We start from the raw sequence: 23,770 nt of genomic DNA on the forward strand, positions 1-23,770 counted from the left end.
GTGTTAATAGATATTTTCTCTTTTCGTGAGTTGGAAAGATTTATTATAATTGAGAAATAAACAAAGTTTAAAAAGATATTTTTTTCTTTTCACGAGTTCGTTATAGAAATTTATTACAATTGAGTTTCGAGACGAGAAATTGTCCCAAATTTTGGAGCTGGAGAATAGTGTTATAAGTCATCAGCAGCATTACCGTGGAATGACTCTGAATATAATTAGTTTATTTTTTTATGCATATCGGTTGGCCAAAAGGTCCGTGTAAGGATCAAATTTATTTCTTCTTTATGATGGTAAACTTATATGGACACCGAAATACAAGAAAATGTACAGAAATAAGATATTTCATGCAAAGTAAAAGAAAATAAACACACGAGTCTCAAGAGCTTCTCCAAGGTCACAACCGGACATGAGCTGAGGCCGCGGCCGTTCCCTCAGATCCCTTCTTCGTTTTTCGACTCTCGTGACTTTTCTCTAAGGGGCAAATCAAACTATGGATGAAAACAAACGACTCAGTCACTCAAGGCTCCAACTTAGGAGCCAGAGTCGTGACAGCATCAACTACGGTGAGGAAAATTTTGTCTTCTCCGATCAAGCTGGGGAAGTCAGACGCATAGAGCTTGTCGAGCACCACCTGCCCCGGATTTGCTAAAGCAATCTGCATGAAAATGGGAATCAATCAATGGAGCTAACTGTTACATATGTTGTGCACAATTGTCTGACACAACGTGTTGTGGAGTTGACATGGGACCAAGAATTCATGCATGTGCCTTGTTAGTTTTGATGAAACAGTATATATCGTACCTGTATATCTTTCTTTTGTAGATGTTTGTGCAGATCTTCCAAGGAATGAATGCCGCTTGTGTCGATATCAGTTACAGCTGCAAACGAAAAAACGTGGAAAATATTTTATTAGAGCATATTCATTAACATGCTGAGAATCAAATTGATCAAGAATTAATTATATCAACACCGGTCGTCTTTGGCCCCATGACACACCGCCTTAAGTTTAATTAGTTGCATGGATGTTCGATTTTGCATCAGATAATGTCAAGGTTGTCGTCGAAACTATTCAAACTTCAGGTGTTTTCTTGTGTTTAAACAAACCGACACCCCCAAATTTATGAAGCGAAAAAAGTCCTTACGTGACATTTCAATTATTAAATAATGAATTTTTTGATGGCTGCTGTCTTTAAGCTGTTCCTCCTCTTCATCTGTAAGCAATCTCAGTATCCTGTGAAAATAAGCGTGTCTTCATTAGTACTCGTCAAATCCCACGCCAGAGGAATTACATTGGTACAATTACGAAGATCAAAGATGGGACCGAAATAAAGAGACTAGGACTTGCGTATACCTCTCCCTTATGTAATTGGCATTCGAAAAATAGATTGCCGAATCAACTCTCACAATCAGAAGTCCAGAAATTTTGGTGGCTTCCGGATATTGTTGAATGTTACGGTAAACCGAAGTTCTTGGGATCTTCCCAAGCACCGCAGTTCGAGGCCTCGTAACTTGGAGAAGAATCTTGGCAAATGATAGAGCAACCTGTATGTTGCGTTCTCAGAAGTTAAACCACTATCAGATATAACTGAAACAGAAACAGAGGCTAGGTTGTGTGTCTTAACCGCAATCAGAAGACCAATCTCAACGGAGACGAAAACAACCCCGAAGAATGCTCCCATACAAGCCGCAAAATCAAATTTGTCGATCTTCCATATAACTTTCATGGCTTGAAGGTCGATCAAGCCCACCACAGCTGATATGATAATGGCAGCTAAAATTGCATTGGGTGTGTATTTAAAAAGTGGGGTGATCACCAAAAGAGTCAACAAAACAACGGTAGACATGACTATGTTCGACACAGCAGTGTTGCATCCAGCCATGAAGTTCACAGCAGAGCGTGAGAAGGAACCTGTCAAGAAGTCAGAAAATCAAAAACTCGAAGGCTTGAGGTAAAATTACACATTACTGAAGGCCTATCTTGTTTATTTAGCATGTCACCTCTTTATATGGTAAAAATGTGCTCAAATAAACATCATATAATTTTTTTTTTCAAAATAAGATCGCTCAAAAGATGCATCATAATCTGAACATTATCAAATATGATTTTTGAATATATTATTTCATTTATATTTTCAAACATTTTAATTCAAATTAAGAGTAGGGAAAATTGGTTTCTAAAAGACCTACCAGTGGCCACATAGCACGATGTCATCGAGCCAATGATGTTCATCGACCCCAACGCGACCATTTCTTTGTTTCCATCTAAGTGGTAGTCTTTCATTGCTGCAAATGTTCTACCAATAGCCACAGCTTCCTGTGAGACGTAAAATCTTTTAGCTTTATGAATTTTGATACTCGAACGAGTATTTTATATATGCCTTTTCTCCTTACCGTTAATGCTATCATCCCTGCAACCACACCAATCTTAAAACCTTTGCCTAGATAGCTTCCCGAGAAATATATCTCGTGCACAGAAGCAGGATTTATGCCTCGGTCAATGTGGCGCACCTATTCATGTATATGGAGAAAAAAAGTTAATTTTACCAGAACAAGATGATCGATTGTAACAACTAACAAGTGTTCTTGTTTGACATCTATATATATTGAATACTTACAATTTGAACGCCTTTCTTGTCTGCACGAGTGATGTAAACAAAAAAGGTTGAAATGATAACTGAAAGCAAAGGAGCTATAGCAGAAATCCAAAACAATTTCTTCTTCTTTTTTCCCTGATTCGACAAAATAAGGATCAACATGTTAAAATGATGAACTTGCAGTTTGCGAAAAATGTTAATTAAAGGGATTCAATCTCACAATGTATTTGGCAAGGAGTAGGAATGCCAAGAATGAAACTCCTATTACAATAGTCTCCCAATTCCACTGTTAAACAAGGAGAATAGTAAGCTTCAAACACAGTAAATAAACGTTAATCTTTATTCTATTGAATTATACAACTGTTATTTCAAATAAGAACCTAATTGAGTCTCACCCCATGATGCACATTACTCCACACAGATCTCATCACAGAAACTATGTCTGTTTTTTTGGTGAAGGTCTTTACACCAAGCAAGCCTTTGAGCTGCTGGAGCCCGATGGTAATGGCTGCCCCAGCCATGAATCCAACTATGGCAGCATGAGAAAGGAAATCAATCAAGAATCCCAGCCTGGATAAAAACATGAAACACAAAATTTAGTTTCTCGAGGGTGAGTCCAAAAGATCAAATGGAAGAAATTGACCAATGACTGTTGTTTATGCTTTTACCGGAAGAACCCGAGTACAAACTCAGTGACTCCAGCAAAGAATGTAGCTGTAAATGCAAGACTCCGATACTCCCGTTTGTTTTTGGGATCAATCTCATTCTGAAGCATAGTTCCAAGCAAGAGAGACACCACTGCTACTGGTCCGATGGCGATATCTCTCGAGCTACCCATGAAAGCATAAATCAGGGGCGGAACGAAACTGCTATCTGCAATTCCATTCAAAAGTTTCAGGCAATCAACTGACCATATTTCTCATGCATTCTTAAAAAAGCGTTTTCCTTTGAAGGGTATCCATAAAGCGACTTACAAAGCCCATATTGCGGATCAAGATTAGCAAGTTTTGCATACGCAATGTCCTGAGGGATGCACAGGCTTGCAATGGTAAGCCCTGCAATGAGATCACCTTTAAACATTGAAATCTTATAGCTACGTCCCCATTCAAGGATGGGGAAAATAGATTGTATTCCGAGTAATAGTTTTTTCGACTTTGGTTGATTCTTGAAAGGGCGAAGCGGTTCATCATGGAAAAACGTATCCTTCAACGTTTGTGTGAACTCCTTGAGAAGGCCTTGCTTTGGCGGTGCCCCCACCTTGTGAACATACGGAAAGTTATCAGAATGGCCGCGTGAAGAAGCCGCACTAGCAACATCCACCCCATCTACGACTCGATTGCTACTCATTGTTTCCCAAGAAAGAGACCACCTGCACTCAGAAATAAAGACGAAGAGTAAATCTTCCGCATTCAAGAAATCAAACCAGCAGTCATATACTACAACAAAAGACAAGATCATGCAATAAGCTCTGTACCTCTGAGTTTCTCCTTTTTGAATGGCCATTGAAATTGAAAACAATCAGCCTTTTCATAGTTGTATATATAGTTTTTTATTCGGAAAATCATTGACTTAGAAATGGTGATCTATACGCATACCCTGATCTGTTGCTAAGGATATCATAAATTTTCACGCGCATTAATTCTTCACCCAATCGTATCCTAGTTCTCACCCATGTCATGTAAAATTCTGGTTCTGGAATGGCTCTGCGCATTCGATGGAAGCACCCAAAGATTTTCTATGTCCAGTCAGAATACTTGTAACCCAGAAAAAGGCATAATTAATTAATCACAAATGCACACCTCTTTCTAGCGTAATCATATTATAATAAAGCACCTTTCTTCACTTTTCAATTGCTAAATAAAGTGCAATTCTGAAAAGTTCACCTTTATAAAAACTCTTTCTCCAACTTCTCTTCTCAACGTAAAGCTACGCAAACATGCATGGACGCCTTCTCTTCCGACCAGCAAAATTCTACGCAAAAGAAAAAAAAAATTACAAACTCCGACAAAAATAGCCGCAGTAATTCTAATAGTTCCCGTCCGGGGAAAAAACCATACAAAACATTTTCGTTTTCTGAAACGTACTAATGATCGCTTGCCCTGTCTGCATTTTGCAGATTAAACCAAGAGAACTCCGAGAAATTCAAAAGAAAAAATATGATTACCGAGATCACGTCCAGGTTCAATGAATCTGGACGTAGCTGGATGATTTCTTGAATTTATTATCCGGAAGATTAGCCCACGACTTTATTTTCCGCAAGCCAACGTGAATCGGAGAAGAACGTTTGCAGGATATTTAAGCGGAGAAGGCGTTGAATGGAAACACGTCTCAAGTGTAAAAATTAGACCAAAATATTATTTATTAAAATCGTTGGATATTATTGTGGCGCCTGGCAAGTCTTCAAGTCCACGGAGAAGGCGGAAAAATCGCATTTTTTTTTAGAACAAGCTTTGTTCGATGGTTTGTATTTTCTGTCACTATCCGATATATATTTAAAATAAAATAAAATATTTTTGTTATAAAATTTAATTTTTTATAAATATAATAAAATTAGATATTTATCACACAAAATTAAGTTACGACATAATATTATATAAGCTTTTTACGTTTTATCTATTATTGCAGAGAAAAAATATCTCTCTGTTTTTTTGAAACTTGTGAAAAAAATCGAATTTTCCGGCAAAAGGATATTTTAGTAAAGTTTTTTTGAAATAAATGGTATTCGTATGAATGCATTAAATATTAATTTTTTGATTTTGTAAATATTTTTTACCATTTTCTATCGAATTTTGGTAATGCACTTGATATTTCTCCAGATGAATTTTTTAATGGATATAAAAATTTAATATGTGTGCTCAAATTATTAGCAATTTTCTAGTTATTTATATAATTTATTTATTCAAAAAATATCTAAATAAAAATAATCGAAACGATTTAGAAACAAAGGGTTCTGTGAAAGGGTGGAAAGAGTACAGATATTTAATGTTTAATTTTGCCCCCTTTTTTTCTGAAGACAAGACAAGACAAGACAAAATGAAATGAGACAAGACAAAGACAGAGAATTAATATCGTTTTGTGGCCATGCAAAAGTGGAAATTTCGGTAATATTTTTACTAGCGATGTAATTAAAGGTGGAGATTTATCGATAATTGTGAAGTCTAAAGCGAAGTCATGTGGTACTCCGCTCGGATAGTTTGGTTTTTCCTCTTTATTTTTTTATGTATAAAATTTGTTCCATTTTTTTAATAATTCAGAAACTTCATTTGTCAATATTAACCGGATTAAGATCTTCTACTGTGTTGAAAATATATTATTTGATGTTGTGTATTTTTTACATTAGATGATCACGTGATCATCTTGTGGAATCACATCATATGAGATAAATTTTTAGAATTGTCAGATTAAACGAGATGATCACATTATAAAAAGTGCACATCACCACAGTAGAGGATTCAAATCCATATTATGTCAACTCTGACTTAAAATTTTTTTAACCCAAATAAAAATCTAAGCCTTGTGAAGTATATTGTAAAAATAATAGATCTTATATATATTGATAAATCTCGACTTTTAAAATTTACTTTGAAAGAATGTTCGTATAGGTAACATCTTGTTTACCCTTTGAAACCATAGACATGTTACCACATAAATTCAAACTTCGCAAAAAGTCTTAGACAAATCAGATCAATCAATTTAAAATTATATTAGAAACAGAAATGTTTTTTTATTCAATAAATTTTGACTTTAAAATACATAAAGTCCTAAATAATGTAATCTCAAGTGTTATGAGGTTTTGAAATTGTTAACCTACTAGCTAGATATCTTCAAAATGTTCGTTCATTTAGTTATGGCTAATAGTTCGTCTGACTTCAAGATCTTAAATTTAGAATCTGATTTGAGTTCGAAACTTATTTTTGTATTTATAATAAACTCATTTTCGTTTAAAAATTATAATGTGATATTTAAAAATAAGCTGCTAGATATGCGAAGTAATAACAAAATAAAAATAAGGTCATGCTTGTAAGGGCCAAGATCTTGATTCTGTTAATCTGAGATTTTGATTCTATTAATATGAGATTACTGAATTTAAATAGATATAATTATAGATGGGCTATTACGAGACCAGATTGGCCAAAGCTTATGAAGGGTAAAATGTGTAAACAGAACTGTTGGCGCCCGAGCGGTAGGAAATTACCGCCCGAGCGCCAGTGTTCAGCAAGAAAAGTGCTCGGACAGAAAGTATGGCGCCCGAGCGGTAGAATATTACCGCTCGAGCGCCAGTGGATAACAAATGTAAGTCACGGACAGAGGGTTCCGCGAAGTTAAGAAAAATGAGACACGTTTCTTTGTCATGCAAGTGGAGATATATATATATGTATATCCTTCAAATTCCGTCAGATGAAAAAAAAGAATCGAGAAATGTTGCTGGAATGGTGTTGAAAATCCTTACGCATTTATATTTCGATCCGTCCGTCTGATTTTTAATCCGACTTCGACACCGTATTCCTAGCAACGACAGCTACAACAGGACGTAAGTTTTGTCACGTTTTGTTAAGATTTGAAATTATGCTATGTCCAGAATCAGATACGATTCATATATTGCGTTCTTGACATATTAAACAGCGGAGAATCGAAGTCAGATTAAGAAACGGACTGAATATGGAATTGTTATGATTTTCAGAATAAGATTGACAAGAATTGATATCAGATTTATACAGTGGTTGATTGTAAATTATTGGAATTAGTAGATACTGATTTGGCATCACAGATATCGCAAGATGGTACTGTTGTACTGTCAGAAATTGATAAAACAGAGATGTATTGATACAGAATATTGATATTGTCATTGCCAGATTGAACATTGACAGACTTTGAATCGAGACTTCGATTGTATCAGAGCGACAGAACGAAAGATATAAATAAATGTTGATTCGGGATTGCACAACTCGAGTTAGGTTTGACTTGAGTTTCCCTAAATCACATACTTTATTTTATTGCATTGATATTTGCAGATTATCAGATTTATATGTTAATCTATTGACTTAGAGCAGAGTCAGAGTTTGAGTCTAGGGCAGATCAGCCTAGCTAGGGCAGAACCGCCGAGTCTTTGTCAGAACCGCGAAAGCTCTAGACTTACGGTGTATCGATGAGCTTAGATGTAGATCGACGTCTATTGTAGACATTCGATGCAGCATACCAAAGTCTAAATTAGATTGGGATCCCTAGGTTAGAGATAAGATAAGAAGTCATTGATTTAAATACAGATTCGTATTTGGTCATGTAGTCAGATTGAATACATGTTTTAATGTTTGTTTATGCTTTTATATATGTTTTATATGATTGCATTGATACATTGTTTATACTGGGATATTTATATCTCACCGGAGTTATCCGGCTGTTGTCTTGTCTGTATGTGTGCATGACAACATGTGGGATTGGTTCAGGGTCACAGAGGTGAAGAAAGATCGAGTAGAGTGGAGACTACGGACTTGGACTAGAGATAGGGTTTAAAAACTTGACAATTAGTTGTTGAACCTGAGATGTGTATGCTTGTATATTGTATCAGATTTATACGTTTATACTGATATGTATAGGAGTTTGATTCCATTACCTTCCGCATTTTTTTTTAAAAAAAAATTAGATCATGTTTATTATAGTTGATTAATTAGTCCTAATCACGATTAATAAGATGATTAGCGTCCGGGTCTCCGCAATACTAACTTATTTTTAAATATCACATTATAATTTAATATATATATGTGATTTATATATATAATTTTGATATGATATCTATCGATCGTGTTCATTGTTAAGGTGTCATTCCTATGAAACATATCAAAATTATATATTTAATATATGAGTACTATTATTTCAGCGGTGAACACAAAGATGAATATGATCGACGGATATCGTATATTCTTTTCCCCGAAGATCTTTGGTTTAAATTGCATACACGTTATGAAAAAGTGAAGCCAAGTTTGGTCAAAAAGCAATTGTGATAATTCATTTGGAGCTATCGAACATTGATTTTGCACACACTATTTAGATTAGAGAATGCAATTTGATATGATCGATCTAACCTACCCATAAATTAAATAATGATATCGAGTTTGATTTTTTTGTTTCTTGATTCCTTCTTCAAATTCAACTCGACACGGTGTTAATGTGGACCTTACATTAGTTTCTAGAAAAATTTGAGGTAAAGTAAACAGAAAAGGAGACAAATTAAAAAAACAAGCTAATAATAATAATTTATTATTATTATTATTATTATTAATATATTGCTATTATTATATGAGACGGTCTCACGGATCATATTTTGTAAGACAGATCTTTTATTTGGGTCATTCATGAAAAAATATTATTTTTTATTGTGAATATCGGTAGAATTGACCCGTCTCACAAGAGACCTACTCAAACTACCATTGTTTTTTAAATAAAATAAAGCACAATTAGGCATTAAAAAAACTGATAACATTAAATAAAAATCATTATAATCTCATTATATTTCATATAAAAAATTATTATAGGAAAATAAATATCTGTATTTTATATAAAAATTTAATTTATGTGCACACAATGTGTGCATATGTTTACTAGTAATAATAAAATAGTTGGACTATGAAATGAGTTGACTCAATTTAATCAACATAGAAAAAAGTGTGTGGATATAAACTTTCTTCCTTTTTTTAATGCTAATAATGGCAGAGCATAGAGCATGCATAGTGCTATATATAGACCTGCTCGATCTCGTTTGAGTGATGTTATTTGAACTTTAACCCGACTCAAGTTAAAAGTTTTTATTCGTTGGGAAATTAATCTTTTAATAATTTTATAAAAACCAATGTTACAGATTGTAAATTACGTCAACAAAGGAAAAATGATATTTTAATTATAATTTCAAAGATAGCATCTAAGAAATTGATTTCTTTAATGCCAATAATTGACAGTATTCAATAATCGAGACTCAATTGCAGGTTCCCAAAAGTCAAAAGTATAGAGAGTAGAAACCGAACAAAACTTATACAGTAAACTAAACCATATGGTTTGAATACTCAATCATTGCTGAAATTAGTTTTAAATGTTCTCGTGTTCGCGTACTACTAATTCACAAACGAAACTCGTAATTTAAACAAGATCATCAAAATCAAATCAAATCAAACCAAACCAAAACGAAATTGTTTGGATCATTTTATAAAAAGAGTCGTACATGGTTTGAAATATCGTAAAACTGATATGATTTGATTCGAATTTTGATATAAACATCAATCAAAAGTCAAATGGCTCGATATGCTGACCAAAACAACCATTTTGGTCCATCCATTTAATGGTCAAGAAAGGTAGCCCCACTGAGAAAGGTGAATAAAATCAGACAAAACATATATTTTAATATACCGACCGAATTTCTGCAAGAAAATTAAGGCCATTCATAGTGGCAATATGCGGCTAGCATGAACTCTAACACTCAAATTTCCATACCATGTTCTGAAAGATTGAGGATAAATTAACGAAATTTCTCGATACATATTAATGTTAATTCGACCAAGGATATTATACAGTAAATTAATTAATTATTATATTCTTTGCATTAATTTTTATTTTCGACCAAATGATTCTATGTGGTTGATAAAACATCATATTTTAATTATCATATTAAAGCACAATCAATTAATTAATTATTAATTTGTAGAACTGTTTTTTTTTTAATTATTAATTGCTTCATAAGTAAGAGCCATCATTAAAGTCGCTACGTCCACCTCATCTACGACTCGATTGTTAGTCATTTGTGGCCCAAAATAATAGTATTAAATAACACATAAATTTACGAATTTTAATTTAATAATAAATTTCAATTTATAAAAAATATAAGTTTCAAAATAAAAATAGCATAGAATAAATTTTTTGCCAATCGTTCTTGAGTTAAGTGCCGTCTCTTAGTCGCAAGAAAGTAAAGACTCGAGACAAATTTAAGTGCCTATAGGTTTTTTTTTTTTTTTTAGAAAATTTATATTATTAAAAATAAAATTTCAAAGTTAAAATTTATCTAGAAACAAATATTTTTTTTTGTAAATTCGCTTTGACGCAATGGAGCTGAATAATTTTGCCAGCTTTGGTTTTCTTGAATTTATAAATATTAGTCTACTACGCCGCAAGTCCACGGGGAAGAAGGTAAAATGGCCTATATTTCTATTTTGTATTCGTCGTTGTGTGTTTTTTTATTAATAAAAATTGCATAAAAATGATTTGTTTTTCTTTGTTATAATTATTATCTAATAGAAAAAAGTATATATCTATGTGAATTAACTATATTGTAGTTTTATCATAGACAAATTTAATCATGATGATTGCTAAATATTATCCAGTAGGCAAACCATATGTTACATACTTGCTCGAAAAAGTATTTACACTAGAATCAAACTCATGACTATACCTACGGATTACTCGATGAACACAAACATAAATAATTGATTTGATATCATGTAGACATTAATAAACGGCGACGAATATCTCTATGAAATTAAATTTAAAAAAAACTATAAAATGCAAATGACAAAATTGTTTGGGACGGTCTCACAGGTCGTATTTTGTGAGACGTATATCTTATTTTGGTCAACCATGAAAAAGTATTATTTTTTATGCTAAGAGTACTATTTTTATTGTAAAAATCGGTAGGATTGATTCGTCTCACAAGAGACCTACTCAATGAAGACACAGTAGCTGACATAATCGACCCTCATATTTGAAATGTACTCACCACAAGCAATGATTTTATATTGATACAAATTTAAAATCTTTAATATTTAGTAAGCAATTGATTACAATTACATAAAATTATGCACCATCATTATAACTAGTCGGGCCCAGATAGTACCAGGCCTTGTACCATTGAGCTAACGACCAAAGCCCAAATAATGCATGAATTGACAAATGAAATTTTAAAGAGAAAATTTCTAAATCTTTTTTACCTTATTTATTAGATCTTCCATGTTCTACCCATGTTTTTATTATATCTGGGCTAGTATGATAAATCAATAAAGTTGTGTTCGGATAGAAGAATTTTAAATTTATGAATTTCGATTATATTTTATCGTTAACTATTTCAAATCATTAATTCATATTCTGGTTATATAAAATAGAATGAATTTTAAATGATACCATTATTGAATTGATTTAAAATTCATAATAATTAATATGAAATATCATACAAACATGAAAATAGTGGATTTGAAGTTTACGAGGTTAGTTTTCTAAAAAAATTCAAATATATTTGAAATCTCTCCGTTTAAGCACAACCTAAAATATTTTTATGCAAGTTTTTGTATTTGAAAATCATCTTATGAGTCTTCGCGACTTCCGATATTGATAGCTGAATTGCTCATTATTGTTCTAAAATGATCCAGGAGACAACATTGTCCTAGTTTATTTCACGGCTCGCGAGATAGATGCCACTCGGAACATCGAGTTCGAGACCTCCCAAATTAGCTCGAGGGAAAGAAGGCGGTGACGCGAAAATGAAGTGAATGTAGTACCCACACAGATAAGATCTCATAAACCTTATTTACACGTAAATACTCAATTCACACATTTTTTAATGTCTAGAAAAAAGTTGATTTATTAATGTCTAATGAAACGTTTCATCGACACTCATTTCACACATATTTCTTTGTCTCGAGAAAGCTGTTGCATTAATGATTTTATGTCAACATTTTACCCATGCGTATGAGTTTCTCAACAAAATGTGTACGAGATATCAAAATTATATATATATATTATTAAAAATATAAAGTAAAAATAAACAAATTTGGAAGCTTCTCCTTGGCTTCAATCTCGTCCCCACAGACACCTGCAATAGAAGAGTATAAATACTTTGGACTCAGCGTGTTTTGCCATTAGTGTGGCGTAAAAAGTTAGAGCCCGCTGCTCCGACTTGCTCTCCAATTTCTCAATTGATCAAGCTTTCGCTTCGGTAATGTATCAATGCAGACCACGCTCTTTGATTCTTCACATTCCTCGTTCATTTGATCTATTTCTGTAAGAAATTTGAATTTCAGTGCTGTAAGTTTTTGGGATTCCATTTGAATTAATGCAATTTTCATTGTTTCTGCGGCTCGGAATCAGTCAAAAATTTGTGTTCTTTTTTCTTTCATCGCAGGAAAAGGTTTCGAATCCAATAATGGCGAGCATAAAACATATGGATGTGTACTAGAATTCTACAGGTATAGACCTAAATATTAAGTCTATACGTAGCAGCTACAGTTAATGCTTGAAATTTCTATTTCGGTATTTCGGTCGAACCGTCGAAGAAATTTTAGTTGTTTCTGTTATGATTTTGCTAATTTCGCACGCATTTAGGGTTTTTGTTGATGAAGATTTCGAAATTAGGTCTACATTTAAAGTTGCCGAAATGCAAGTCAGAATCTTGAGGTTTCAGCGCAGAGATAAAAACATTGATTTTCCTGAATTTGCTACGATATTAAATTATACGATTAATTAATTGCAGAGTATTTCCATGGAAAATCAGCGCAATTCCAAAGTTCCGAAACTGAAATCATTAGACGGTGTCATCTCGCCGATCAACGTACCGAATTTCGTAGGCGGTCGCCGCTTTCACTACTCACCTTTGAGTCCCATTCTCGACCCGTACGCATCTGACAGTTCGGATTCTCCATCTCCACTGATGAAGTACCTGTGCTCTCCGGGGCTCGGCGCCACTGTGCCATCCTCGCCGGTATTTTCTACGCCTCTGAAGGTCGAGGAGGATGTTCTAGTTATGGACGGAATTCCGGTGCCAAAATCCAATAAAGGCGGCCGAGCGAGAGTAAGGTCAACTCTGACATCATTGAGTCTCAATTCTACTTCTTTGTCACAGCCATTTGGTGTGGGATCCGAGAATAGCTGTTCCAATAAGGCGGATATATGTCGTAATTGGGAGGATTCTGGTATATGCCGCTTGAGTTCCAAATGCCAGGTCAACAATCTCTCTCTATCAAAAGTATTATAATCTAATGGTTCTTATTCTTTCCAAAATAATATCTAATGGTTCTTATTTCCTTTCACCATATATAATGGGTAAGATAAAGTCGTTGCTTATAATTTGAGAGGAAAAGTATCTAAAAGCCCATATCAGCAAAAGCGTTCTTTAGGATACACGGAGTAAAAGCTTTATTGATTCACTTTCATATGCAACAGTCTGCACACGGCAAGGAGGACCTGCGTCCTCCTCGTTTCTCTGGCAAGAACAAGCTTGAGGTATGAAAGACACATTCTTTTCTCATTTCCCTTTACTTTTCTTGCCGAATAATACATCATCATTATCAGGCCAAGCGTTGAATTTCACATCTTTATACCACAAGATTTCTTGTGTGGTTTCTTGATACTTTTCCAATTTTCTTGCGAATAGATCTTCAAACAGTACATAAGTTCCAGCGGATCAAGCTCATCATCACATGGAAAGAAAAGCTGTTCAGGTCAACAAATCATCGCCTCATCCACTGCAGCAGCAGCCCTCTCATTGCCGACACCACCCACAATGGCCTCATCGACATCTACTCTCGAAATCAAACCCAATTCTGCATCCATCGATGATAGCAAAGTCCCAAATCCTGCCCTTTCATCTTCAAATTGGTCACCTCTGGATGATGGAATTGAGGTTGTTTTACCACTTGGATTAAATGAAAGAAAAAAGAATCCCTCGAAGGAAGATTTGGAGGCTCAGATACAAAAAGTTCTATATGGTACAGGTTCGACAAAAAGATTGCCTGTGTTTCTCAATATTTGCACTGACTGATTTCTTGATTGGTTGTCTTTTGGCTGAAGAAATACTAGTATAAGATTCACCAGTCTCGCCACTGATTTAGATGGTAAAATTGCTGAGATTTTGTGATACCCTTTTACCAGTTTTTGAGCCACAATTTGGCTGTGAGATAGAGGTATAGTTAAATACTATAAACAATGAATAGCAAGTACAATTACCTGATTACATGTCTATTGTTTCCTGAATGAATATATGTGAAGAATTTTTGAAATAATGAAGTCGTGCCCACAAATTTCAACTATGAATATCAACGGGTAGAACTTAGAAGTCGTGGAATTTGCATTCAATAAACACGATTTAATTTATAGTAATCGGATTTTATTGTTAAATACTATAAACAATTGTGGATTTTTTTTTTGAAATATCTTCATTACTATCTCATAATTCTTATATATGGTACCCTTTGGTTTGTGAATATGATAAACAATGAGAGTGATAAAAATATAAAAATGAGAATAAATTATAACGTGAAGGAAGAGTGAAATGAAGAGAGATGGAGTGGATGAATAAAACAATAAATTTAGGATTGTAACCGGACTTTAAAAAACCAAAGAACGAACAAGTGATGAGTATGGTTGTTAATGCTATCCACCTCTAATTAGGTAAAACAAATGGTGCCCAGTATACCAAGTTAGGTTTATCAGATTAGGAGTATAACTCAATCTAAAACCAAAACCGAAACGGCTTCAAACATAATTGGAATAAATATTTTTGTTTGGCCAAAAAATATATAAGGTTATTAATGTAACAAAGTAATCGAAAAATTAATTATATGTATATTAGATCAGATTCCATCGGAACAGATTAAAATGGTTCTGAATTTATTTTCAAGCAACTCAATCTGATTAAACGAATTTTCAAAAAATATATTTAAAAAACCTCGAAATGGGCCACTTATCCACAAGCCCAACGAATAATAAAGGTCCAAAATATTTTCAAAAAACCTCGAAACGACTTTACGATAACAGGCTTCTCAGTCACACACTTCTCCCGCCCACCTACAGTGGTGAGATAGAGACTGCAAATGGAGGAAAAAGACGAGAAAATCAACATTGGTAGCTCTGCACAAATGGATGGAGGGCATTGGAAGCTGTACGAAGCCTACAATGATCTCCATAGCCTGGCTCAGGAGTTCTCCACACCGTTCGACGCGCCGGCGGTCCTGTTGGTGGGCCACCAGACTGACGGGAAGAGTGCGCTTGTCGAGGCTCTTATGGGCTTTCAGTTTAACCATGTTGGTGGCGGAACCAAGACACGTCGTCCCATTACCTTGCATATGAAGTTCAATCCCGATTGTGACACCCCGCTCTGCCACCTTCTATCGGATTCGGATCCTTCTGTTCCGCAGGAAAAATCCCTCCAAGAAATTCAGGCATGTGTGAATTGGTTTAAAGGTGCAATAAATTGTTACATTCATCTCATCCTTCCATCTTTCAACATATATTGAAAGTTATGATCAAAATCTTCATCAAAGCTAATCTAGGGGCATTGTCTGCCCAATGAACACTTTAACATTGTATTCCCTGAAGTGCCTTTAATGTATAATTGCATATATTTACATTATCATTGGATGTGATGATTGTTCTTCTGCAGTCGTACATTGAAGCTGAAAACATGAGGCTGGAAAGAGAACCTTCCCAATTTTCTTCAAAAGAAATAATAATCAGAATAGAGTACAAGCATTGTCCGAACCTTACCATTATAGACACCCCTGGACTTGTTGCTCCAGCCCCAACTCGGAAAAATCGGGGATTGCAGGTAAGGTTCTAATTTCAATGTAGTTAGTTTCGCTTCAAGATCACATATTTTCAACGTCTGAGTTCTAAGAATCTTTTATGGCAGATTCAAGCTCGTGCTGTGGAGTCGTTGGTGCGACATAAGATGCAGCACAAGGAATTTATCATATTGTGCCTTGAAGATTGTAATGATTGGAGTAATGCCACAACACGGAGGGTAGTGATGCAAGTATGTTCATGTCAGCTGTGTAGGTTAACTTACTTTAATAGCCCCAGAAAATAATGAAATGCTCTTAGTTTGCTCAATATGTTTCCACGTGCAAAAGAAATATATCTTACAACCTGTCTTAGTTTACTTAGCAATTAGTGGGTAGAAAAGGGTATGCGGGCTTTGATTTCTTTGATGAACTGCATTAGATAAGTTGAACTTGCTTGAGTAAATTTACTATTCTCATAGAAAATTTGTGTGGAAAGAGTCATATAAGTATCGGGTAATTTCGTTTTTGCTTAACTGCATTATTAATTCATGTGCCTGCATTAACCATAAAATTATTGCCAAAAGTATCTACCTGAGGTTTAATCACATCATCAGGAGAAACATTTTACACTTCTTTCATATTTTGAGACTGTCCGAGAGCCTATAGATCACCAAGGACTTAATGAATTATGCAGTTACCTTATTTTACAAGCCCCATCAGCTTGTATGCTCTCTTTTTTCAACTAATAAATATCTTTAGAATCCTTTGCAGACTCAAAATTTATTATAAGGATCATGAAAGTATTCTGGTCAGTTTGGTCATGAGAAAATATAGATTTTTTTCTGTTGCATGAATTTTAATTGACCTAGGAAGCTCTTGCATTATCAAAAGAACAAGCGATTTACATCTACTACAACCAGATGATCAGATCTTCAAACTTCAGTTCAGACCATGAAGTATTATGAACCAAAACAAGGACTCTTTAAAAATTTGAGGATGGTGATGCCATTTACTATTCAAAACTTTCGACATTTATCTGTTCTGTAAACGATTAATTCCATCTCGCGCTCTTATATAGATTGATCCTGAACTTTCAAGGACTGTAGTTGTGTCGACAAAGCTAGATACAAAAATCCCTCAGTTTGCACGGGCTTCAGACGTGGAAGTTTTTCTTTCACCACCTGCATGTACGCTTGATGGCTTCATGTTAGGGGATTCACCCTTTTTCACATCTGTTCCTTCTGGGAGAGTTGGATCTGGGCATGAATCAGTCTACAGGTCAAATGATGAGTTCAAACAGGTTAGACTCTATTCTTCTTGAGCCACATCATGTCCAATAAGACAGTTTACGAGAGAGCCTTTCATGCGCTGACATATCATATGTTTTTATGTGGTACTCTTTTCTATTTTATATTTCTTTGTAAGTTTTAAATTTTACTGCTTTGCCAACATCGTTATTTATGTAAGATTTGGTCTCTGAAGATAATTGATGACAGATTGCTATACTTTGTAAATTGCCACTTTGTTTAACCGGTCAGGGTGAGTGAGATTCGGTTACAATTTGCAAAATCCTCAAGTGAGTTCATTCCAAGTAACAGGCTACAGAAATTGGTATTGGTCTTATCTTGAGGCCTTCATTTTCTATTCCATTTTCATGATAATAATGACCGATCTCAAAACTTTATATTTATTGTATCAAAAAAAAGTCTTTAAGAATCTACAGGATTTATGCTTATTCTTCAGGACTATTGATTGGCTAAAAACCTATTCTATCCAGGGCTTTTGTCAGACCAATATCATGCTTGACAAAGTCATCAACAGTGTTTTAGGAATAGGCGAGCCTAACATTGTTGGTGTAGCCACCTACAACCTTCAGCATCGTGGAGTGCACTACCTTATATGTTTTAATGATGTATTTACTGTCTTGCCAATGTGGATTGCAAATTAATCTTCTCCTTATTCTTTGTTAGGCTATATCATTGAGGGAGATAGAAGATATCATAGCTTTGGAGGAAAAGTTAGGTAGGACACTTTCAAAACTTGAAAGAAGCAGAATTGGTGTTAGCAGCCTTCGGTTATTCTTGGAGGAGTTGCTGCAGAAAAGGTATACAATGTACATATCGCTGCATACGAGTGGCCATTAATGCTGTATCTTACAGTTCTGTGATCTTCATGTATTTCAAGGTATATGGACAGCGTACCACTGATCATTCCACTTCTTGAAAAAGAGTATCGGAGCACAACAAAGAAGCTAAATGACATAAATCAGGAACTAAGGTTTGACGTTTCTTCAGGACATAGAATATTAAAAAAATTGAAATACTTTAATGGTGAACATCATCAGAAGATTAATTCCTTGGTGATTATATTCAACCTAGGTTGCAAAATCACTAGAAGTGGGCATATTCTGTTTTATTCACTTTTCAATTTTTCTCTTAAGTGGTCCTGTTGATGTCTATTTGCTTGTTTAGTTTCCATTTCTTCTTTGGCACATTAAATTGAAGTGACTTGTGACATCTGACCTTTTGAATTGAGTTACTGTTGTTGTTGGCCTTTCCTCAGCACTTTGGATGAAGTGAAACTCAAAGAGAAAGGAAGAGTTTTCCACGATCTTTTCTTGACCAAGGTGAAATATATTTTGATATCTAACTTTTAACTATTATGAATTTCCAAGACACCGTCCCTAGTAGAACTTGAAAGATAAACAAGCTAAGATTGCAAAAAGACAGGAGTTACTTGTTTCTGACAAATTAACAATGGCCTTGACTCTTAGCTTAGAGCCTTTGACTGGTTGATCATTTGATTTGCTGCCATATATAATTACATTCACTGGCATATTTGTGGCTTTGCCACCACACTTCACCTCTTTTTGCTTGAACTTTGCTAGCTTTTATAAATAATCTGGCTGATCATTTACATTTTATTTCTTGCCATAATTTACTCATATCTCGAGATGGTTCGTTGTTTGTGTTCCAACTAACCAGTATGAAAAATTTATCTTTGCCTTTCAAGCTGCCATATCTGATTATAGTTTTATTGCTCAGTTATCACTTCTGCTGAAAGGAACAGTTGTTGCACCCCCGGATAAATTTGGTAAGCTCTTTGTGACCACTCAATAGTTCGACAAAGAGAGCATCATCGTGTTATTCACAGTTTCAACCATACGATCCAGTTTCAGTTTTATCATGGATAGTTCCTATTTTGTTGTGCCCATATTCATTTTCATTGTTTTATTCACGTCTGTTTGCCTCTCTATATCATGTTTGGTTCATTGCGTTGATTATATTTATGTACTTGATTTCTTACTAATGTATTGGTAGCTCAACTTTGTTCATTTTTCAGGTGAAACTCTACAAGATGAGAGGGTTAATGGAGGATCATTTATTGGCTCTGATGGCCTTCAGTTGCCTCAGAAGTTAATACCCGTAAGTAGCTCTATATTTTGCAAATGTGTATCTTTTTCCTCCATGCACCTTCATGTTTTGTGTATGAAAAAAAACACGTAATGCATTTTTTACTGTTACTTTCTTTTCATGCCAGTTTTACTAATTATTTTGCGTTATGCTTTTCCCTCTTGATCCGTTCTCATGTAAATTGTTGAAAAGGAGCATGCTTACTTATTCATGCCATCAAGTGTATGTTTTTTCAGAAACTATGCTCACATTTGATGTGTGCGAAATTTAATTGTGCTGGTTTTTCCAAGTTGAAGCACTTAATCAACACTTAACAAAAGTTTTACTCGTTGGATACTGTATCCTCTCCGTTAGGATTGAAAGAGTCTTTACCTTTTAAGTAGTTTAATATTTTCGTATTTCTAAGAATCTAATTTTATGCTTTTTTGGTTATTCTTTTATCCAGAAGTGGCATAAACATCTTGCTGCCTGATATTTTTATTGTTGGGATTTTATATATTCTTGCTTCCAATAACATTAATTAGATTCCTAAGTTATTTACCAAATTCTGCCATGGGATCAAGTGATGTTCTTTGTGTTCTCACAGGAGTTTTATTTATGTTTTTGCTACGCAGAATGCAGGAATGCGTCTTTATGGAGGTGCTCAATATCATCGTGCAATGGCTGAGTTTCGTTTTGTTGTTGGGGGAATCAAATGTCCTCCTATTACACGTGAAGAAATTGTCAATGCATGTGGAGTTGAGGACATCCATGATGGAACAAACTATTCCAGGTATTAATTAATTATAGCCGTGTTCAGTTCATGAATCTGGTCGGCCTTTCCCAATATAGTAGTTACTTAATCTTATTATTACACATTTGGGACATTAGGACAGCTTGTGTCATCGCTGTTGCAAAGGCTCGTGATACTTTTGAACCTTTTCTCCATCAGGTGATAAATTCAACGCCTTAAATAACTTTATTTCCACTTTTAGATTGCAGTATTTTGTCGATTTCTAGTAAAAACTGAAGATTTTTCATGTATAAACATATATTTCAAAAATCAAGTGCCCAGATTTGAGCAGTGACCTGCTCTTACTGTATGAAAGAAAGTATACTAAAGGAGTCTTTTTGTAAAAAATTGTGGTTTTTGACATCGAACCGAAGGGATTTGTAGTTTTCACCTTGTCTGGATCCATGTTGTTCCTTGTCAGTGAAATATTGAGACCTGTTAGTTGTGACCATCCCTTTACCATCTGGCCATACTTTGACTTGAGCTCTGAGATCTTGTATATTTTACATTCCATAACGAGTATTGCTTTCTAGATGCATCTAAATTAAAGTTTGTTGTTTTCTGTGCACCAGTTGGGTGCTAGACTGCTACACATTCTGAAAAGAATGCTTCCCATCTCAGTTTTTCTTCTCCAGGTAAGATTTGTGGCCTTGTATGTTTCTGGTTCTAGGATTAACACCCTTTTTTAAAACTTGAGCTTGCTGGTATTGTATCTGTACTTACCACTTATATTGCTTGTGATTTCCAACAGAGAGACGGTGAATATTTGAGTGACCATGAAGTTTTTCTGAAACGTGTTTCTGCTGCCTTCAACAACTTTGCTGAATCAACCGAACGTTCATGCCATGAAAAGTAAGTGTATCTGCCTTGACATTTCAGGTTCTCATGACCTGGCTATAAAAACTGTGGCTTTGCCAAGTGATCATGCAACCTTAAGTTAATTCAGATGCTCTCTGTCTTTGCTATCGTGTTGTATTTGTGAATTATGTATATGGAGATATATTTTGTTGTTCTTATTACTTTAAAGAATGTATATCAAAGTTATTCTACTTAATTTAAATTGAGTACATATGTTGATGAAAATGAATTTTTTCCTTTAATTGTTTATATTTTATTTTTCAAGCTTGAAAACCCATTTGTTATTTTCAGGTATATAAAGGAGGCAATTACCTATATATGTTCTCCATTTTATTTGACCCATTAATTAAATAATAAATTATAATAATCAGTTAAATCTATGATTCATGCTTCAATGTAGGTTTACAAGTTATATGATTGATCATTTATCCGTGTAGCATATGGACTGTTTTTCATAGTATTGATCCTATAGCCTTGACAACTTCTTCGACACGAAACAAGTAGACTATTAGTACTTGGCATTTTACCTTTTCAATGTTCCTGCATAATTAGCACAATTTGAATTCCATTGATATCATTTGTTTTCAATTTACTCATTTATAGGACTTATATCAACATTCCATTGCAAATATTGCAGGTGTTTGGAGGACCTAGTAAGCACTACTCGTTATGTTTCGTGGTCTCTCCACAATAAGGTAGTGAAGTTGCCATTTGAATTTAATAATGAAATTTTCATTCCATTCTTTGTTTGCTCACTTATCTTTTCAAAATGCTGCAGAGTCTCATACCTGTTATTAATCACATGTTTTCTAATTCCTGTCTTTAGAATGAATGCTGAATATATTTTTTAAAGTGTCTGTTTTGGCTTATGAATAATAATATGTTTGATGTATTTTCTTCTTTATTTTGGAGGTTCTGGTCACTGTGTTGAGGTGTGAGTCGTGTGACATTAATATCTTTTGGCGTATATGCACCCCCACTCAGTGAAAACCCAATTTATACACTTAAATGAAATGAAGCGAGAACGGTCCTAAATGCTTTTAGGACTTGGGAGAATTCGCGCTCTTTCCTTGTTTTTTTACCTGAGAGGGAGTCATGGTGGAATGGTGATTGAAAGTTATTAATTATTATGATACATCAGACAAGCTAAACGTGTATGTGATTTGTAAAATTGCTCCTCTTTGCTTTCATATTCTTACCTATCTGTTCACACAATATTACATTGCAGAATCGAGCTGGATTACGTCAGTTCTTGGACTCGTTTGGTGGATCGGAGCAGTCTACAGCTGGTGTTCATTCCGCTAATTCGTTTTCTGAATTATCATCTGGACCCGTAGCCAATGAGAAGCTAGAGAATAAGTTGAAGTCAGATGTAAAACTCAACCATTTGGCTTCAGGAAATGATTCTGCAACTAGTATTGCTACAACTGAGACAAGGCTGGCTGACCTTCTGGATAGCACGCTCTGGAATAGAAGGCTTGCCCCTTCCTCTGAACGGATTGTTTATGCATTAGTTCAACAAATTTTTCATGGGATCAGAGAATACTTCCTTGCATCCGCAGAACTAAAGGTTTATTAACATCCACTTTTTAAAACATTTTGTTTATTTAGTATTTTGCAAAAAGATAATTAAAAGGTTGCATACACATTGGTTAAACGAGTTTTGCGACCTTGCATACCTTTTTCTTCATTTGGACTTGTATGCTGCAGCGTCATTTGACTTACCCATAGTGAAGTATGCCACATATTAGTTTTTTGCGTTCTCGTTTCCTTTACTTGGTTGCCGTAGCCATGGCTTCAAAAAAGTTCAATTAATCACACATTGATTCACTCGATTCCTTAACATGTGTATGCAAACTGGCCAGCCAGAACAGAATTAGACTGCAATTTTAAGGACTCCTTAACCATGGCTTGTTACTCGCAGTTCAACTGTTTTCTTCTAATGCCTGTTGTTGACAAGTTACCTGCGCTTCTACGAGACGACTTAGAATCTGCATTTGAAGATGATTTAGATAATGTTTTCAACATCACCAGTCTACGACAGTCACTGGGACAGCGAAAGAGAGAAACAGAAATCGAGCTTAAGAGGGTAATTGACTATCGTAATTTCTCTCATTTGTCTTAATTAATTGTTTGGTTCTTATTTTATTGTTGTTTTGTTAAATTGTCATATGCTCTGCAGATAGACCGGCTTAAGGAGAAATTCAGACAAATTCACCAACAGCTTAATTCAAACCAAGTCTAGTCGCCGAGGGCCTCGAGGCCATAGCATGGTCTGTACCAGCCGGTCGTCTATTTCCTCTTTTGTCATGCAAGATCAATTCTAAATGTGATATTCTTTTGTGAATGTTGATAATCATTCTGCTATATTAATAATTGTTTGAAAATGAAGGATTTTCATTGTCGTTGTGCTTTGCAGACAAGTTGTTTGAAATGTTGGAATCCTGATTTGTGGTCTTTTCGCTGGATCTTCATTTGGTTGTCTCTGTACGTACTTCACTTATATTTTGTTATCATTTACTTGACATGGTTTCTTTTCTTTATTACACTTTGGGGAGAGGATTTTGTTATCATTGGGATTTAATAAGCATCAGTGTATCGACT

The 23,770-nt window shown here is 34.6% G+C and overlaps 3 protein-coding genes across 6 annotated transcripts; 2 read left to right on the forward strand and 1 right to left on the reverse strand.

Moving 5' to 3' along the window:
- Positions 1 to 242: 242 nt before the first annotated feature.
- Positions 243 to 4,944, reverse strand: LOC140823865 (sulfate transporter 1.3-like). 2 transcript variants are annotated; one of them, XM_073185417.1, is made up of 14 exons: positions 4,759 to 4,944; positions 4,478 to 4,565; positions 3,569 to 3,963; positions 3,263 to 3,467; positions 2,990 to 3,164; positions 2,815 to 2,880; positions 2,616 to 2,729; positions 2,392 to 2,508; positions 2,188 to 2,314; positions 1,623 to 1,909; positions 1,352 to 1,542; positions 1,143 to 1,231; positions 802 to 878; positions 243 to 655 (listed from the first exon to the last, which is right to left on the reverse strand). In XM_073185417.1, the coding sequence occupies exons 3-14, from the start codon at positions 3,939 to 3,941 to the stop codon at positions 518 to 520; spliced, it is 1,959 nt and encodes a 652-aa protein (XP_073041518.1). In that variant the 5' UTR covers positions 3,942 to 3,963; positions 4,478 to 4,565; positions 4,759 to 4,944; the 3' UTR covers positions 243 to 517. The 2 variants fall into 2 exon arrangements, with proteins under 2 accessions (XP_073041518.1, XP_073041517.1); XM_073185416.1 differs by lacking the exons at positions 4,478 to 4,565; positions 4,759 to 4,944 and adding an exon at positions 4,069 to 4,112.
- Positions 4,945 to 12,496: 7,552 nt separating this feature from the next.
- On the forward strand, positions 12,497 to 14,423 carry LOC140824841 (uncharacterized). Of its 2 annotated transcripts, none has more exons than XM_073186384.1 (5): positions 12,497 to 12,650; positions 12,748 to 12,811; positions 13,096 to 13,563; positions 13,785 to 13,844; positions 13,996 to 14,423. In XM_073186384.1, exons 2-5 carry the CDS (start codon positions 12,791 to 12,793, stop codon positions 14,380 to 14,382), a joined length of 936 nt encoding a protein of 311 aa, XP_073042485.1. In that variant the 5' UTR covers positions 12,497 to 12,650; positions 12,748 to 12,790; the 3' UTR covers positions 14,383 to 14,423. The 2 variants fall into 2 exon arrangements, with proteins under 2 accessions (XP_073042485.1, XP_073042486.1); XM_073186385.1 differs by having other exon boundaries at positions 12,509 to 12,561.
- Positions 14,424 to 15,359: 936 nt separating this feature from the next.
- On the forward strand, positions 15,360 to 23,712 carry LOC140823866 (dynamin-like protein ARC5). 2 transcript variants are annotated; one of them, XM_073185419.1, is made up of 17 exons: positions 15,360 to 15,781; positions 16,003 to 16,167; positions 16,252 to 16,374; positions 17,202 to 17,423; positions 18,094 to 18,227; positions 18,308 to 18,400; positions 18,686 to 18,749; positions 19,168 to 19,216; positions 19,466 to 19,548; positions 20,151 to 20,308; positions 20,407 to 20,467; positions 20,881 to 20,943; positions 21,060 to 21,160; positions 21,804 to 21,861; positions 22,395 to 22,736; positions 23,091 to 23,255; positions 23,349 to 23,712. In XM_073185419.1, the coding sequence occupies exons 1-17, from the start codon at positions 15,434 to 15,436 to the stop codon at positions 23,409 to 23,411; spliced, it is 2,292 nt and encodes a 763-aa protein (XP_073041520.1). In that variant the 5' UTR covers positions 15,360 to 15,433; the 3' UTR covers positions 23,412 to 23,712. The 2 variants fall into 2 exon arrangements, with proteins under 2 accessions (XP_073041520.1, XP_073041521.1); XM_073185420.1 differs by having other exon boundaries at positions 15,665 to 15,803.
- Positions 23,713 to 23,770: the final 58 nt, after the last annotated feature.

This window comes from Primulina eburnea, chromosome 2 (genome assembly GCF_022965805.1).
Source record: "Primulina eburnea isolate SZY01 chromosome 2, ASM2296580v1, whole genome shotgun sequence".
Taxonomy (NCBI): domain Eukaryota; kingdom Viridiplantae; phylum Streptophyta; class Magnoliopsida; order Lamiales; family Gesneriaceae; genus Primulina; species Primulina eburnea.

Bases quoted from the DNA above. Each gene is read 5' to 3' on its own strand.
- LOC140824841 (XM_073186384.1), top strand. From the start codon at position 12,791: ATGTGTACTAGAATTCTACAG. The intron at 12,812-13,095 runs GTATAGACCTAA...AATTAATTGCAG, and splicing joins TGTGTACTAGAATTCTACAG to AGTATTTCCATGGAAAATCA. The intron at 13,564-13,784 runs GTCAACAATCTC...CATATGCAACAG, and splicing joins GCTTGAGTTCCAAATGCCAG to TCTGCACACGGCAAGGAGGA.
- LOC140823866 (XM_073185419.1), top strand. From the start codon at position 15,434: ATGGAGGAAAAAGACGAGAAAATCAACATTGGTAGCTCTGCACAAATG. The intron at 17,424-18,093 runs GTTAGACTCTAT...ATTCTTTGTTAG, and splicing joins CAAATGATGAGTTCAAACAG to GCTATATCATTGAGGGAGAT. The intron at 20,944-21,059 runs GTAAGATTTGTG...GATTTCCAACAG, and splicing joins TCTCAGTTTTTCTTCTCCAG to AGAGACGGTGAATATTTGAG.
- LOC140823865 (XM_073185416.1), bottom strand. From the start codon at position 4,097: ATGGCCATTCAAAAAGGAGAAACTCAGAG. The intron at 3,165-3,262 runs GTAAAAGCATAA...GTTTTTATCCAG, and splicing joins TTTGTACTCGGGTTCTTCCG to GCTGGGATTCTTGATTGATT. The intron at 2,881-2,989 runs GTGAGACTCAAT...CTTGTTTAACAG, and splicing joins GGAGTAATGTGCATCATGGG to TGGAATTGGGAGACTATTGT.